Here is a 16,595-nt window from a genome sequence, read left to right as displayed (position 1 = left end):
TGAGGAAAGGAAATGCCAGAGTGGGCACTCTCTAGGTCCACAGCTTCCTCTCTGAACAGGTCCTTGTAGAAATCAAGGGCAAGGCGCCGAATGTCCTCCTCCTCAAAAATCCACTCACCACTGGCGTCTTTAATAGCCTCGATCCTATTTCGCTGTCTCCTAATGATCGTTGAGAGGTGGAAAAACCTGGTATTCCGGTCCCTGTCTTGAATCCAAGCCTTCCTAGATTTCTGGAACCACAGAAGCTCTTCCTGTCTAAGCACAGCTTCCAACTCGTTCTGAAGAGCTCTTAGGTGACCATTCAGGCTATGATCAAAACGAACCTCCAAGCAACGCTGAACACCTTCCATTCTCCTCAAGAGTTTGTTCTTCCTCCTGATAATATGACCAAAAGTATTTTTATTCCAAACAGCCACATTCCTCCTGAATTCCTCAGTAGCGAGGAGAACATCAGAGTGGGGATGCCAATTGCTTTTAACGAAATCCTTAAACTCGGGGTGAGACTCCCAAGCCACCAGATACCTAAAAGGTCTATTACCTTTCAGCCGATTTCCTTTGACCAAATTAATGAGGATAGGGCAATGGTCTGAGTGACGGAAAAGGAGATTAAGTACCTTGACCTCAGGAAACCTATAAATCGCTGCAACATTAGCGTACACTTTATCCAACCTAACAAACACACTATTCCTTTTCCAGGTAAATTTGTGGCCAGCAGCACCCAGGTCCGAAAGCCCGCACATATCCATACTTTGCTTATGATTAAGACACTGGTTCACATAATGATTACCCCCTCCTCTCTGATCACTCAAGAGGGCAATGTCATTAAAATCCCCGGCAACCAACCACGCCTCCACCATGTTAGAGCTAAAAGAATGAAGGATCTCCCACAGCCTTCTTCGGTTAGTCGAAACAGGATCAGCATAGACGAAGGTAATAAAGAAGGGTTTATTACCCGGGTAACACACCTTACTATGGATGAATTGACTGTCCATAGTAACAATATCAATATTGACTTGACCTGGCTTCCAAAAGAGCCAAATCCCCCCTGCCCGGCCAGTAGCCTCCGACCTGACGCAATTCCAATTCTTAAACTTTCTAACCACCTCATCTGCTTTGGCTCCACTAACCTTGGTCTTAAGAAGGACAAAGCAGGAAGGGTTAAACTGTTTAACGAGATCATTGACATGAATGCGGGTAGCCTTGCTCGCCGCACCTCTAACATTCCAAACAAAGAAGTCCATCAGAGGGGGAGACTACAGACGCAGGCCCAAACCCTAGATCAGGTATTTGTTCGGGGCTCCGGAGAGCCTAGAGGCGGTCCCAGAAGGACCCCTTTTATCCAAAGAATTCAAACCATGAAGGTTCTTTTTAGGTTTCCCTTTGGGATTCTTCATGTTTAACTTACTCACTCCTATAGTCTTACCAATAGGAGCATCAACAAGAGGATGTAGAGTACTCGCCTCCCTACTCAAACCCTTCCCAACTGACAGGATAGACTGGGGAATCTCTTTGCCTTTAGCAGAAGCATTAGAGACAAAGAGAGGATTAATAGAATTACCCAGACTAGAGGCATGCTCTACCGACTCCAGACCAGGCATGCTTAAATCAATCTGCTTATCAGAAGGATCCGAGTCCTGATCTTCCTCCATAGACAAAACACCGAACCTTGACCCGGAACCCGAAGCTGAGTCCACTCCAGCCTCAATCCCCTTCTTAATATCCGGGGGTCTGACCTTGATCTCAGGAGCAATCTGGAGAGTAGTCATCTTCGTACTGATATCTGGTGAATGATTAGCATTAACATTAGCCCGTGGCTTCCTTCTCACTGGCCTCTTGGCAAGCATCCATGGGCCAAAGCTCCTTACTTCCCCTTGACTCTTCTCAGCTTCACCTATGATAGGTTGCACCAACTCCTCCACGTCCTTCCTCCTCTTAGGACAACCCTCAAGGGTATGGCCAAACATACCACATTCATAGCAGATGTTGTGTATACCTTCATATTCAATATGATAAACCTTGTTTTGAGTACAGAACTGAGAAAGAAGAGGCTTAGCGAGATCAATATCGATACAGACCCTGGAAAACTTGCCTCTCACTGCCCCAATGGTAGTCTTATCAACATGGTGGACTTTCCCAACAAGGCTACCAATCTTGTTCAGGAACCTATCACTGTAGTATTCAAGAGGTAGGCCTGGGAACCTAACCCAAGTAAGGATCCTGTTAACAGAGCAATCATGGGGATCAAAATTTGGGACCCAAAGTCTCAGAGCCAACACATGATTGGAGATAATATACGGACCACCATTCACAACAGCATTGAAATCCTCAGCCCTTGTGAATTTAATGACATAATAGTCATTTTCAAGGTCTGTGATAGTAACCTTTCCTTTCTTTGCCCATTGAGCCTGGATCCTCTGGGCAAGATAATTGAAACTGATCCTTTTCCCCAACACAGTGACGATTAACGCCAATTTCCACTTCGATCTCATGACCCGCTTGTCATCTGAGGACAGCCGGATCCTAGGACACAGCGGGTTATCAGGCTCTCCATCCTCAGAATCGGAATCAGAGAGAAAATCCCCGGAATCATTCTCAAAAGCATCCACCTCCATCATGGGATCCTCCTCTGACACCCCTAGCAACTTATCCCTCCAGGAGGGGCCTCCCAAATCCACGGAAACTCCCGCTTGAGCGGCTTGCGCAGTCTGTGCGGCTTGCGCGGCCTGCACGGCCAACGAAAGTCGCACGGCATGCTCATCCTGCTGGGGAGAGACGGCCGGTACTCCCTGTGGCCCAAGCACCGGAAGCGGCCCTCTAACTCCGGAATCATGCGCGCGTCCCTCCGTGAAAAACGAGTCCAGGGCCGCGGCCGCGGCACCAACACCTTCCAGCCCCCGATCGGCCGCCGCATCCCTAGAAGCCCCCACCGGCACCGACGCACCCTTAGCACCCCCCGTCGAAACCGCCGGATCCGCCTCCCCACCATCCACCCACTCCGATCTACTCCTATCCCTCGACCGATCCCTCCGAATCCCGCTGCTCCGCCTCCTCCCCCGAGGAGATCCCTCGAATCTCCCATCATCCGCCGCCGCCCACGCCTCATCGATCCCGGAGTCATTGCCCCGCCCGCGCCCCGCCACCACCAGATCCGACACAGGCCAGCCGCCTGCCTTCACCGACCCATCCCCCTTAACCTTCACGATCGCCTTGGTCATCGTCGAGAGAGAGAGAGAGAGAGAGATTTACTTTTCTTAAATTCTACTATTAGTTATAGTTAATTTAGTTATAACTAATTGAGAGAGAGAGAGAGAGAGAGAAAATTGAGTTATAAAATTGATCATGTGTTTTAGAGAGAGAAGAGAGATCTGAAAGAGAGGAGATAGATCTAAAAGAGAGAAATAGATCTGAGAGAGAGAAGATAGATCTCAAAATTCTCCATCTTCATAAAAATTCTTCACCATGACAACAGATCTGAGAGAGAGAAGCCAGATCTGAAAAAGAGAAGATAGATCTAAAAGAGAGAGAAAGATCTAAAAAAGAAGAGATAGATCTCAAAACTCTCAATCTTCATAAAAATTCTTCACCATCATAAAATCAGTATTTTTAATATACTTTAAAGATTATAATTTATAAACTAGAAGTCTATAATATATTTTCTAGGTTTATGATTTATGAATTGGGGTCTAGATTTTTTAAATTATAGTGTAAAATCATAATATATAAATAATAATGACATATTAAGAATTAAGTTTGGTGATATGATTTAGTTGTAATTTTATACTTAATTATGATATTCATGTATTTGACCCATTTTTAAACCCAACTCCAAACCCATTTAAATTAATAGTAGAATGGACTGGATTTGGACTGAGTTTTTTGGGTCAATTACATGAATATCATAATTAAGTAAAAAATTACAACTAAGTCATATCACAAAACTTAATTCTTAATATGTCATTATTCTTTATATATTATGATTTTACACCATAATTTAAAAAATTTAGACTCAAATTCATAAATCATAAACCTTAGAAAATATATTCTAGACTTCTAATTTATAAATTCTAATCCTTAAAATATATTAAAAGTACCGATTTTACTAGTTTGACATAATCTAAAATTATGATTTGACACAGTTGTAAATAGTTTCTAAAAGATGAATTTCTGTGTAATTTTCCCGAGTTTTTTACATAAACGTCGGGTAGGCCGGCCCGAGCCCAGCCCATGCACAGCTCTAATTATTATAAAAACAAGGGAAAATTACACAAAAATTCATATTTTAAAAACTATTTACAATTATGAAAATCGCTTTTATGTATTTTATAATTATATGATTTTAAATTTTAAAATATCATAATATCATAATTTTATTTTTATTTTTATTTTTATCAAATTTTCAGTTATTTAGTTACAGAAAATAAAAACAGTTTTAAAAAAACCACCAAATATGACATTTAAATAAATTTATTTAACAGTTAAATAAATTTAACATTCATATAAATTTATTTGACAGTTAAATAAATTTGTTTAAGGATCTGACATAATTATAAATATAAATAATTTATTAATTATGATCACTGTCTAATTTACACTAAAAACAATCGGCCATTTCAACCAGCCCATTAAACTAAACCAAGCCCCTCTTTCAATAAAAAAAAAACAAAATCTCAAGCTTCCTGTTCCTATTGGATCGTGTATCTCACGCGTTTTATGATTCGCAGCTGTTAGTCAGCAAAACCGAGCTCGCACACTAAGATTGCAACATCTCACTCAGTCATCCCGTGATGTGAATTTCTCCTTTCCTCTTTCACTTTCGTTCGGTTATTCCAAAACCTCTCTTTATCGATCTTCAGTATCCCTTTTGTTGAATTACATCTAAGAAAACCTCTTTTTCCCTCACAAAATCGATAATCTCTGGTGAGTTTCACAGATTTTCCCCCAATTCGCCGGAAAAATAACTTAATCATGGCTCAAGCTGTTGAGGAATGGTACAAACAGATGCCTATTATCACCCGCTCTTATCTTACAGCGGCTATTGTCACCACAATCGGTTGTTCTCTTGAAGTATGTTTTCCTCCTCTTTTAGGGTTTGAATTTGTGTTTGGATAATCAGGATCATTGATGGGAATTTAATCGATAATTTCAATTGTAGATATATTGGTTTTGTGGTTTTTAGTCTTCGTTGTTCCAATTTGATTCTTCATAGCCTTAATGAAGATTAATTTAGGTTAATTCGTTTTTATTCCTTATATTCTAATTTCATGTGGATTTGATTTTAGATTGGGGTTTATTTGCATAAACATTGGATTCCTATTGATTCTGTTGATTTATTTGAATTGGAGTTGTGAAACTAATTGGGGGCTTTGATTGATAACTTTAGTAAGTTCGTATTTTCGTTTTTGGCAGATAATTTCTCCTCATAATCTGTACTTGCATCCAACTCTTGTGGTTAAAAATTATCAGTTCTGGCGCCTCATCACCAATTTCTTGTACTTCCGAAAGATGGGTATGTTTTAAACTTCTAGCTTTAGCTTATGTTTGAGTATGATGGTGTTTTATGTAATGCAACCAAATCTCTGCTGTGATTTTTTATCTGTATCAACATTTATTCACATATTACCTATTGTACATTGAGGTGTTTGCAAGTTTCGGATTATCGAAGATGGTTCTTTTCGGTTGTTGTGATTGGAGTCTTGTGGATTGGAACGACTTATATTTACCTTGCAACATAATTTCCCATTTCTATGCTAATAGATGGAGAGGGCGTGCCTTGGCTCAACGGTAAACGTTGTTGTCATGTGACTGAGAGATCATGAGTTCGAGTCTTAGGAGCGGCCCCTCGCCAAAAAATTGGCAGGGGAAGGCTTGCCCCAAATACACCCTTGTGGTGGGACCCCTCCCCGGACCCTCGCTTAGCGGGGATGCGTAGTGCACCGGGCCGCCCTTTTTATGCTAATAGATGGAGTTCTTTTTTGGATGTCTGCGTGATAGATTCTGTTAAATGATGCGAAAATCATCATTATTCTTGCAGGATTTATGCTGATAAAGTGTAATAGAAATGTGAGTTTAGGTTACGAGTATTAAATGATTTCATTAAGCATAGGCTAGATTTGCCAATTGTAAGATACTTAAGATTCACAATTTTTAAGGAAAGGAATTGCTCTTTTTGATAGTTAGACGCACAAGAAACGCGGAACTGCTATTCATGTGAATGCATTGAAGGATGGTTCAATATCTTGAAAGCCTGTAATAAAAAGGCAGTTTTACTTGCACTTTATGGCTTCATTGTCGGGATGTTCTCTGTCCTGCATATGTCTTTTAGTTGAAAACCTACTGTTTCGTTTTTGTCGTGAAGCTCGCTACCCTTTGTATGCCTTTTTAGTTAAAAGCCTGCTCCTTTTCTTTTTTCGGGATGCTCCTGTCCCGTGTATGCCTTTTAGTAATATGCCAAATTGCTTGATCATGTCAAGTATTTTATTGAGTTACATACACGTGTCGATCTGTATGTGGTGTATGCATGATTGAAGTAAATCTTCTAACACTATAATGATATGCCAATCTCGTTATAATGATCGACCAAGTTGCTGGGTCATGTCAAGTATTTGATTGAGTTACATACATGTGTGAAATCTGTTTATGGTATATGCATGATTGAGCGAATCTTTTGACACTGTTTTTGTTTGGACGGGTGCCTTCATTTTGCCAGATCTGGACTTTTTGTTTCATATGTTCTTTCTTGCTCGATACTGCAAACTACTAGAAGAGAACTCTTTCAGGGGAAGGACGGCTGATTTCTTTTACATGCTATTATTCGGTGCTACTGTTTTGACTGGCATTGTTCTCGTTGGAGGGATGATACCGTATTTGTCAGAATCATTTGCGAAAATAATATTCCTTAGCAATTCATTGACATTTATGATGGTAAGTTGGTCTTTCCATACACGTCCGACATATTGCTGATTATTTGAGCAAACTTTCATCTAAGCATGTTGTTTTTTTTAACTTTTCAGGTTTACGTATGGAGTAAGCAGAATCCTTTTATCCACATGAGTTTCTTGGGTCTTTTCACTTTCACAGCAGCTTACCTTCCATGGGTATGTTGGCTTTTCCTTTTGTTTTTCGTCTCCTCTTAAAAACATGGCCGGTCCTTATATTTTGAGTGGCCTGTACAAAACTTAAGTAAAGTGCCCAACTAATAACGGAAAAAAAAAAAAATTAGAATTTAATTACAGAAAATAAAGTAAAAAGTAGTTCTTCTTGCATTTTTTTAAGCAAAATCACTAATTAGACTCTTATAATCAATATCTTCAAGCAAATCATGTTTAATATATAATAAAGCTAATTCATTTAATCTTTCTTGTGACATGGTTGATCGTAAATATGACTTTAATTTTGAAAAACTCATTTCTGCGGATGCAACCGTAACTGGTATAGTCAACAATATCATATAAGCAATAAATACATTTGGAAAGCAATCAGAATGTTTCAAAATAACTCAATAGCATCTTTTTGCCTGTTTTGGTAAACTAGTTCGTAAATTTTTTAACTCTTGAAACAAATCTTGACTTCACTATCAATATCACAAGAATCTTTATATTGCCTCTACTATTTGAAGGCCCTGTGCGATTGCACTTCTGCAAACCCTCAGAGCAAGCCCTGCTTAAAAACGAGCTGTCACAAGTAACTCGTATCTGAAGTCGCCCCGACATAACAATGAGTTCTAATGCAATGTTGTTTGTCTATTTGATACAGTAACAAAGTCCATTCCAGAAGTGTATTAATTTTCTTTTTATGTTCTATTATGCAGGTTCTTTTGGGATTCTCTGTCCTTGTCGGTGCTAGTGCTTGGGTTGATCTACTGGTAAGGGTGTCAAAACGGGTTATATGTGTGTAATAATAGTATTACATGATCTATATATATTTCACATGATTATATATAATATAAATGCAACAAAACTGATAATCGTGTCAAATGGGTTGGGTGGGCAGTTTGTCACTATAAATCGTGTCTACTAGTGTGTTTCTGTTACTAAATTGCCTTTAATGTCGACTGTCAGTCTTTTTAAAGTCCAATTGCATTAAATTTCTTAACAATCGGCTAATAATCACATGGACATGCAAAACGATCTTGCATACTTAGTTTTCATATAGGAATAATTGGTATGGTTGATGTGTTAGTTACAAAAAGATCTTGATATTTCTTCCGTAGATTTGGGCAAATAATTTATTTGCCCCTACATTTTTACTTAATACACTGTTTAGTCCTTAATAATACATTGTTTAGTCTTAACAAGTTAAGGACTAAACAGTGTGTTAGGTTAAAATGTACTGAGTAATAAATTATTTACCGCATAGATTTTATAATTTGCCTAGCTTTAGTGTAGATGAGAAACGCGAATCTGCTTGACCTTTATCGAACCATTGTCAAAATATTATACTGTTTGGTGTTTGTTTTTTTGCTGTTTATTTTTGAAAGATTATCGAACTTGATTTTCTTTCTATAAAATCACTTAACTTCATATTTGATTTCAATAAGGTGCAATTTCTATATAAAACTCATCGGAATGTTGACATGACACGAAAGATAGTTGAGTTGAGTATATGCCAACTAAGCCCCAGGTCTGATATACCATGTGGCTTCCACATTAGCCATAAGAGTCAGAAATGTATGGCGCATCGCTAGTTGGCATATACTCAATCATCTTCTATTGTCACATCAATATTCCAACGAGTTTTTGTACATAAATTGCTGGGAATGACTTTATTGAAATAAAATTTGAAGCTCGATGATTTTATTGAAAGAAAATGAATTTCAGTGAACTTAGTTGTCCTCATTTCTAACAACAAAAAATTTGGTTTCAGGGAATGATAGCTGGTCATGCTTACTATTTTCTTGAAGATGTATATCCCCGAATGACCGGTCGTCGACCCCTACGAACCCCGTCATTTATCAAATCACTATTCGCGGACGACCCTGTTGTAGTGGCACGGCCAGCTAACGTGAGATTTGCTCCTCCGCCTGGGGATGAACTGCACCGAGATTGAGTGACCATATAGGCTAGTAGATGGTAGCGTTTTGTTGCGTTGGTTTTCACTAGCGGGGAAAGAGAAGTGAATAGAGTTGTTTCGATATGGTCGAAATCCTGACGTGTCCCTTCTTAGAGGTTTAACTAATGTATATGATATTTTTTCTGTTACTGGAGCCACGGAAACTTTGACACAGGTTTTTGTAATTTGTATGAAGAATGGAAAATTTACTGAGTCAGTCTTTGGTGATTCAGGGTGTTCTTCTGGATTTCTTTTCTTACGCCATTGCAAATATACAGCCTTCGCCTGGTTCTTTTGCTCACATTAATTTGTTCTTCTGATTAGTTTTTGTTTCTTCGTTTTGCTCGTGTAGCTCGAATTGAAGTCGAAATATTTTTTTCTGTCGTTCTGATTTCCAGTACTTACAATTTCAACAAGGCAAAGAAATGCATCAACATGTTAACTAATCGATTATGATAAATTGGATCGGATTAATCGGATTGGATTTTGCAGTTTTCTGTTCTGCAGTATATGAGCGTACAAGAAATTTTCAAGAATCGGTTTTCCTCTCATAAGGGATTGCAAAGTCATTTATTTTGACATTTTGACCTCATATTGTAGGGTGAACCTTGAAATATAAGCCGTAGTACAGGTATCTATAAAGCTTTTCACAAAATTCTATATGTATCTATAAAATCGAAAATCGGATATGAAACTTTGTTTATTCACTTCAAATTGAGTATTTATTTTCCTCCTTTTCTTTCTAGAATCGAAAATCCTGCATCTTTCATATCCATAAACATAAAATTGAGTCCTCGGATTTTAGAAATAATGTAAAAATAAGTGTTTCAAATAATTACTATTCGAGTTGACCTGTTCTAGAAAAAACTGTTCGTTGACGCATTCCTTGTTGTCATCTTTTCTACCAAAAGACGATTCATCTGAAAAATGACAGTTTTTTCCTCTTTGTTGATAGAACAATTGCTTAAGACAGCTTTTTAGCCTTTAGCACAAAATTGAATTTGATCAAGAAATTCAGCTGAAGAGCCAAGTGATGTGATGAAATTTCTTACCTCCGTGTCTCATTGATTTCAAGTTTAATTATGTAGGAAAAAAGCATTTTGAGGTCCGATATTTATTTTTTTATTAATTAAACCCTGCTATTGAACTCTCAATTGATTAATTATAATTATACACATTAAGCCTTTAGTGACTAAAAAAGTCGTTTTGAATATAAAACTCGATTGATAAAATGATATTCATTTCATCATTTGAATGATATTTATTTCATCGTTTGAAATTTGCATTTTTTAAATGTTCGAGGCCTTCTTTTTTATGTTTGATGTGATGATAGAGAAACAGAAAAACCTTCTTTCAAATTAGTAAAAAATACAATTAAAATGCAAAGTAATGTTATTTGATGTGTACAATTAAATGAGTGTATCAAATTGAAAGATCATAAAGCTCAATCAACAAAAAGCTAAAAGATCAAGAGTTTGAAAATATTCTTTTTCCATCTATCTAACTAACAAATCAATTCCAAGAATGCCACAATTTGGGAAGGGTGGCAAATTCTATCATGATAACACAATATACGGACCAACCGACACAACATGATTGACTCCAATTCACGGTGATCATTTTTCTTACATTCATATAATATATAATCATATAGAACATATATATAAATAACATATATATAAACAACATAACATGATTACGAGATAATAACCCGAATTGCCAGCAAAAATATTATTTGATCAATTGAGTGTCAAGCAAGAAGTACAAGTCATATATAACATCATATTAAGCCTAAAAACAAACTAAACGCCACCTACAACAAACGAACTAAAAATAATAACTTTTTTTTTATCAAACTAAAGCCTCAATCAAGATAAGCCATGAAGAACTAAATCTAAAAATATCTTTCATTTCGGTAAAAAGCTGCAAAACCAGCTAAGTAATATACATGCAAAAAAGAATACCGCATTCAAGAGCCATACCAGAATACTACTGCTTCAGCATTGTTTTGTTCTGGCTCTGCTTTCAAATCCAATAATATCACCTACTTTTTGGACCCATGGAAAACCACTTCTCTGGGCAAAAATAATGAGAGAAAGAAGATTTCAGCTAGCGAATCGGGTGATACTGTGCTGATATTCTCTTCGGAGGTAACTTTCGTAGGATGTAGAGCACTAGGGCGGAGGGTAAAATCTCAGCCAGCTGTAATTTAGAGTAACAATTATTTAAAAGGAAATTAAAGAATATAATACAGTAATAATGGAGTTGAACGTGATGCACAGTGTATAATACCATGTAATAGATCACGTTCAAAACTGGATGATCCAAAACATCAAGTGAAGCATCTGTGTCGAAAGCCGAAAGAAGAACCTGCAAATTCCAAATTTTAGCTAAAATGTGATAAAAAAAAAAAAAAAAAAAAAAATCCATCATTTAGTAGTGTGGCATATGGTTCAGCCAAAAGTTACCATTTAAGCTTAAGATCAATTTAGATTTCCATCTTCCAGGCTGATTTCTTAAGCTTATATATATCAGAATGACTGAAGACCAACATCTAAGCTTCATTAATGGAATTTAAAGTGGTTAAGATAATTAGATACTTTGGCCTCTAATCTTTTATAGATTTTTTCTATTTCCTTGTTCTTTTGTGGTCGGGAATAGGATTGTGTGTGTGTGTGTTGGACCGATAGGTGTTGGAAGGAAGAATGATTGGCTTACTGTTTTATTTATGACTCATGTAGAGACTCTAATTTGATTATTAATGTGCCTGAAGCTACAATATATAACGGTTGCAATTTGCATTGTCACGTGGCATGATATGAGGAAGGTACGACGAACTATAGCATTACAGTCATTAGCACATCAAAGAATTTTCTAAAGCTCAAACAATGCCAAGCTTACCACAAAAGATCTTATAAGGAAGCATGTGAAGCAAATGGCTGTAACCCACCCAACCTGAAATGAAGATAATATAATGTTGTTAAAGATATTTTAAGCACAAATCACAACTAAAGGAAATAAAAGAACAAAAAAAAAGCTCAAATGATTTTTTTTCTTCTTTTACGGAAGAAGACATGCATATCTTAGCACATGTTTCTTCTATTTTATACCACGATCATGATCAACAGTTTCCCTAAGTGAAATTATAGACAATTTTTTTAACAAAGCAATAGTGATACATGAAATTTAATCAAATTTAACTTTGGGTTCAAGTTTTACAGTAATCTAAGCACATTTAATTCAATTTCATACTGAACTATCCTGCCTCTGGAATGAAGTCGTGGTACCCAGAGATCGTATACACAAAAATGCATTTTCACAAGTAAGTCCATACAATTATCAAATTCAACCACACCCATAGATGTGTAGCAAACTTCTAGTCATCCAGTGTATGATTTCTATGCTAGATCTAGATGTTAGGATAGGATGGTTGTTGGCCAAAAGGTGGTGAGCATGAAAAGTCACCATTTGAACAAGCTTGATTTTGTGGAAAAAAAAATATAATATCAAGGGCAGAGATACTCATCAGTGACATATGCTTTATTTGGTGAGTATGAAATGGGATCCGTCATTTCATATGTCAAATTTAACATAATAAACATATTCAATTTTCCTAAAAGTTATCCACGGTTTATGCCTTTAAATGTAATGCCACAGGTTAGGGTACCAAACCTCATGGAGCTTCTTTCTTCTCCCTTTAGACTCAATAGGGAAGCGTCTCAGCATGAAAAATAATCTGTAAGGATTGCATATGACAATTTAGAGGGAGAAGAGAAAATAACAAGAGCAAGCAAATGTAAGAGATGGCTGATTTACTATTTAGTAATGTACGGAAAACTCACCTTCCTCCATACAACAAGAAACCTATTGCCGCAATGATCGACACCACTAGAACCAAAAAAACAAAAAGGAAGAAGAAAATGAACTAGATAAGTACAAATGTCTAAAACAAGATTCCAGTGAGAGCATAAATGAAGTCACCAAGCTTGCAAGGGTAAGTACAAAATTTAACCTGCAATAAATATCTTCCCAATGAATTCCACAACACTGTTGTCATCAATCCAGAGGTATACCCAGATGCAAACCTGTATCAACCTTATGTCAGTCAGGCACTTTACAGAAACACGATGAAAAAATAAAAAAAGTTCCAGCACTGGACTTCACAGTTCCTGATATGGCATTTAAGCCATGTAATGTAACCATCAATGACCATATTTAGAGGTAACTTAATAACTAGAACCTCTGATAGTCCTAAACCTATTTCCAGAACCATTGCTCATCTAGACCTTCCCATGCTAGAGTATTAAAGCTACAGTCCATTTGAATTGCAACTCCTTTATGTCAATAGACTGGGGAAAAAACTACAAAGGCACAATTTAGAACAACCATCTTTGGTTCCTATACTTGCACAATTTAGAGGTGTTTGGTTGTCATAGATATACTCATATTAACTTTTTAATTTGGACATAGGCCAATGAGCATAAAAATTAAAAAAATGCAAAAAGGAACTCATATAACCTATATCCCTATGGGACTAGGTGAGATGACATAATAAAAGAGCAATTAAGCATGTTAAAATAGATAGTCTTTTATACATATCATGAGGTGAAAAAAGAAAGATTGAAATATCAAGCTCACCTGTACGAAGTACACTGCTCCGTTGACTGATATATAAAATATTCTGAGCTTATCTGTGGGCAAACTTCTTGCCTGGTTGTTACAGTAAGGAAAAGTTTAGAGTTTCTACATTTTATTCAAGATTTAGAAAAACAATAAGAATGCATATGACTAATGGAGAAGATATCCAAGTGAAATGCTGAAAAACTACAATTCATGAAACACTCCCTCCCGCAGATACTTGCCTGGTGATATATCTCTGCCCAAAACAAGACAAGCAGGGTATATGTAGAGAAAAACAAAAGTCCAGGGAGATCCAATGAAACCCACGTTAGCAGCTGGTCAAAGAGGCAGAGCAAACATGTAATAGGTTAAGATGCTGTATGATATAGACAAACTAAGAAATGAACATTTATGCAACTCTTGCTCAAATATCAAGCCCTGTAAAAAGAGCACAAAATATATGCTCCCAGTGTGGTTGATTTGACTTTAAGACCTCCATAACTAACCTTGGGATGCAGAAGAAACACTTGCTTGTGAAATCCAAACACAATTGAACGCACTGCACATACAATTTTCAGCAGAACATATTAACACTTCCATGACAAATTTTCTAAAATGATAATTTAAATGTTGCGAAAATACTAACATTCCAGCTACAGAGTTTTTTAAAATGAGAATCTAAAAATGTTCCCAAAACTTTAAGCATTACCTCCATTAACAATGAAGTTCATAAGGTGAAAAACTTTCTGCGTCGTCCAACCATACTCAGGCACTCTCAATTCTATCCGTATTAATTGAATCTGGACATCAAATGCACACATATAAACCTCATAATCCAGTTAACTAATTAAGTATTGACCAGAGCAACTCAATACTAAGTGAGAAAACTAAGAGCAACTAACTAAGTAACTAACTAATAGGTCGTCCAAGTACTAAGTGAAGCTCTGAGAACTTCTGATGTTATACCTAAAGAAGAAGAAAAAACAGTCGAATTGCTCAATTCTAGCTCAATAAGCACCAGAACCGAAGAGAATGAATTTCAAGAAATTTGAAGATGTAAACGCAATATTCCTTGCACTAAACGCTTCTTTGCTCCAACACAATGCCAATCAATTCGTATCAAACCAAAAACACTTGCTATTAAGCAAAGGATACAAACAATAAAAGAAATAAATCAAACTAATTATTGATCGAAAGATTCAACTCCAATAATGATTCAGAAGCATTTAGAGAGAGATATGTAGAGAGAGAGAGTGAGAGAGAGAGAGATACCAGAGCAACAGTAGAGACAAGAGCATAAGCACCACAAAGAGCATAGAAGATCCCGTCCTGCCATTGACTAGAATCATTGATCTCGTCCCACCAGTCCCCAACCAAACCTACAACTTCCATCGGCACAAGTTGCACCGGCATTCTCGTCATCTGGAAAACCTTCCCCGAGTACCTCCGGGAAAGTCAAACTCCTCGGCACCTCCCAAAACCGCCGCACCACTACTTCGAACAGAAAGGAAAAGGACTGCAAAATCCAAACATAAAAACGAAGATAGAAAGGAATTGGAATTCAGCTCAAAAATGGCTCTACCAGACAGTCCAAGCAGAGAGAAGCACCTAAGCGTCTATCTGCAGACAATTCATCAGATTTGGTGGTTGTGCGCAGTAGCAGCTCATACTTTGCTTACTTTCTATAAAAAAAAAAATTATTTATTTTTTATTAAGAAAAGGGTAATATTATTCTATTTGCTAATTAATCAACATTAGCTGTGATTAGTATGCGGTTGCTTTCCCCTTTCTGGGTTTGGATTTCTTTTTAATTCCAAAAATGCCCCCGTATCGTTTTCGGCGGCAAGTTAATTAGTAAAATTGAATGTGATTAGATTATATATTTGAAAATTAAAATACTTGCGCCTTTTTTACTTATAGAAATTTGCTTTTTACTTTAAAAAAAAAACGGAAGCGATAAATTTTACTAGTAATATTAAAAATTATTTTCTAGATTACCGCAAAAATATTTATATTGTAATAAATTGGAGTTATTTCAATTTTATAATATTTCAATTATGTACATAAATTACTTCAAAAAAAATTATGTACATAAATTATTTCTTTCCCTATAATACAATGGTATATTGGGTTTTTATAATTTTAAAGTGTATTATAGTTTTTTCGGTTTTGATATATACAACCCTTGTATATAAACATTTAATGTAAGCGTGTGTGTATATATATATTGTGTATTTTCAATATTTACAATTATTATTGCATTGAACTTTTGAATAAATTAAATATTATTGTGTATTTCCAATATTTTTTATTAATAGTTTTTATTGTATTCCAAAGTTCAATGCAATAATAAATGTGTAAATATTAGAAATATACAAGAATATATATTTATATTTAATGTTTATATGCGATCCTTAAGGCTGCATATATCAAAACCATTTTCCGTATAGTGTTGGAGTCAGGAATTCATTTTCGGGAACGTTGGGCAGTTGGGATCGCATGCTAAATCTTTAATTTAGCATATATGTTGTTAGAGTTAGAAATTTATCTCTCAGAACATACAGCAGTTGGAATCGCAAGCGGAAACTCGACGGTAGTAGTAAAAAGAAAAGGATTAATGTTGGCCAGCATGTATATTCGAGTTTTTAACTCATTCTTTTATGTATATTTTTTATTCAGACAAAAAAAAAGAAAAATATAAACATTGACTATTGAAGTTGGAAAATGTTATTTTTTTCAAATTTGATGGTGTAATTTACCGTCTCTCTAAATTTTCTATTTTTATACAAAGGACTACTTAAAACGATTATTTGAGACCTCAAAATGTTATCCAATTAACGAGGGTGCAAAGGTCCTCATACACCTCTGACTTTTCCCTCCACTTTTAACTACGTGCATTAGAGCATCTCCAACCCTCACCAAATGAG

General features: G+C 36.3%; 2 protein-coding genes across 2 annotated transcripts; one reads left to right on the top strand and one right to left on the bottom strand.

Annotated features, from left to right (window-relative positions):
• The first annotated feature begins 4,756 nt into the window (after window positions 1–4,756).
• Window positions 4,757–9,276, top strand: LOC136233049 (derlin-2.2). The gene is made up of 6 exons (XM_066022589.1): window positions 4,757–5,064; window positions 5,407–5,506; window positions 6,707–6,921; window positions 7,011–7,094; window positions 7,808–7,861; window positions 8,863–9,276. The coding sequence occupies exons 1-6, from the start codon at window positions 4,966–4,968 to the stop codon at window positions 9,043–9,045; spliced, it is 735 nt and encodes a 244-aa protein (XP_065878661.1). The 5' UTR covers window positions 4,757–4,965; the 3' UTR covers window positions 9,046–9,276.
• A 1,468-nt stretch (window positions 9,277–10,744) lies between these two features.
• LOC136232950 (tobamovirus multiplication protein 1) lies at window positions 10,745–15,402 on the bottom strand. Its single transcript, XM_066022438.1, has 12 exons — window positions 15,277–15,402; window positions 14,941–15,184; window positions 14,378–14,468; window positions 14,175–14,227; window positions 13,911–14,003; window positions 13,687–13,758; window positions 13,061–13,133; window positions 12,891–12,936; window positions 12,721–12,784; window positions 11,950–12,003; window positions 11,341–11,418; window positions 10,745–11,250 (listed from the first exon to the last, which is right to left on the bottom strand). The coding sequence occupies exons 2-12, from the start codon at window positions 15,088–15,090 to the stop codon at window positions 11,158–11,160; spliced, it is 867 nt and encodes a 288-aa protein (XP_065878510.1). The 5' UTR covers window positions 15,091–15,184; window positions 15,277–15,402; the 3' UTR covers window positions 10,745–11,157.
• Between the last annotated feature and the right edge of the window lie 1,193 nt (window positions 15,403–16,595).

This window comes from Euphorbia lathyris, chromosome 6, assembly GCF_963576675.1.
Source record: "Euphorbia lathyris chromosome 6, ddEupLath1.1, whole genome shotgun sequence".
Taxonomy (NCBI): Eukaryota; Viridiplantae; Streptophyta; class Magnoliopsida; order Malpighiales; family Euphorbiaceae; genus Euphorbia; species Euphorbia lathyris.
The sequence above is the reverse complement of the archived record's forward strand: the minus strand, read 5'-3'. Positions and strand labels throughout refer to the sequence as shown.

Coding starts and splice junctions, on each gene's coding strand:
- LOC136233049 (XM_066022589.1), top strand. CDS start 4,966: ATGGCTCAAGCTGTTGAGGAATGGTACAAACAGATGCCTATTATCACC. Junction 7,095..7,807: donor CAGCAGCTTACCTTCCATGG/GTATGTTGGCTT, acceptor TCTATTATGCAG/GTTCTTTTGGGATTCTCTGT. Junction 7,862..8,862: donor GTGCTTGGGTTGATCTACTG/GTAAGGGTGTCA, acceptor ATTTGGTTTCAG/GGAATGATAGCTGGTCATGC.
- LOC136232950 (XM_066022438.1), bottom strand. CDS start 15,090: ATGACGAGAATGCCGGTGCAACTTGTGCCGATGGAAGTTGTAGGTTTG. Junction 12,785..12,890: donor TTCTTGTTGTATGGAGGAAG/GTGAGTTTTCCG, acceptor CAATCCTTACAG/ATTATTTTTCATGCTGAGAC. Junction 11,251..11,340: donor TGAACGTGATCTATTACATG/GTATTATACACT, acceptor TCTAAATTACAG/CTGGCTGAGATTTTACCCTC.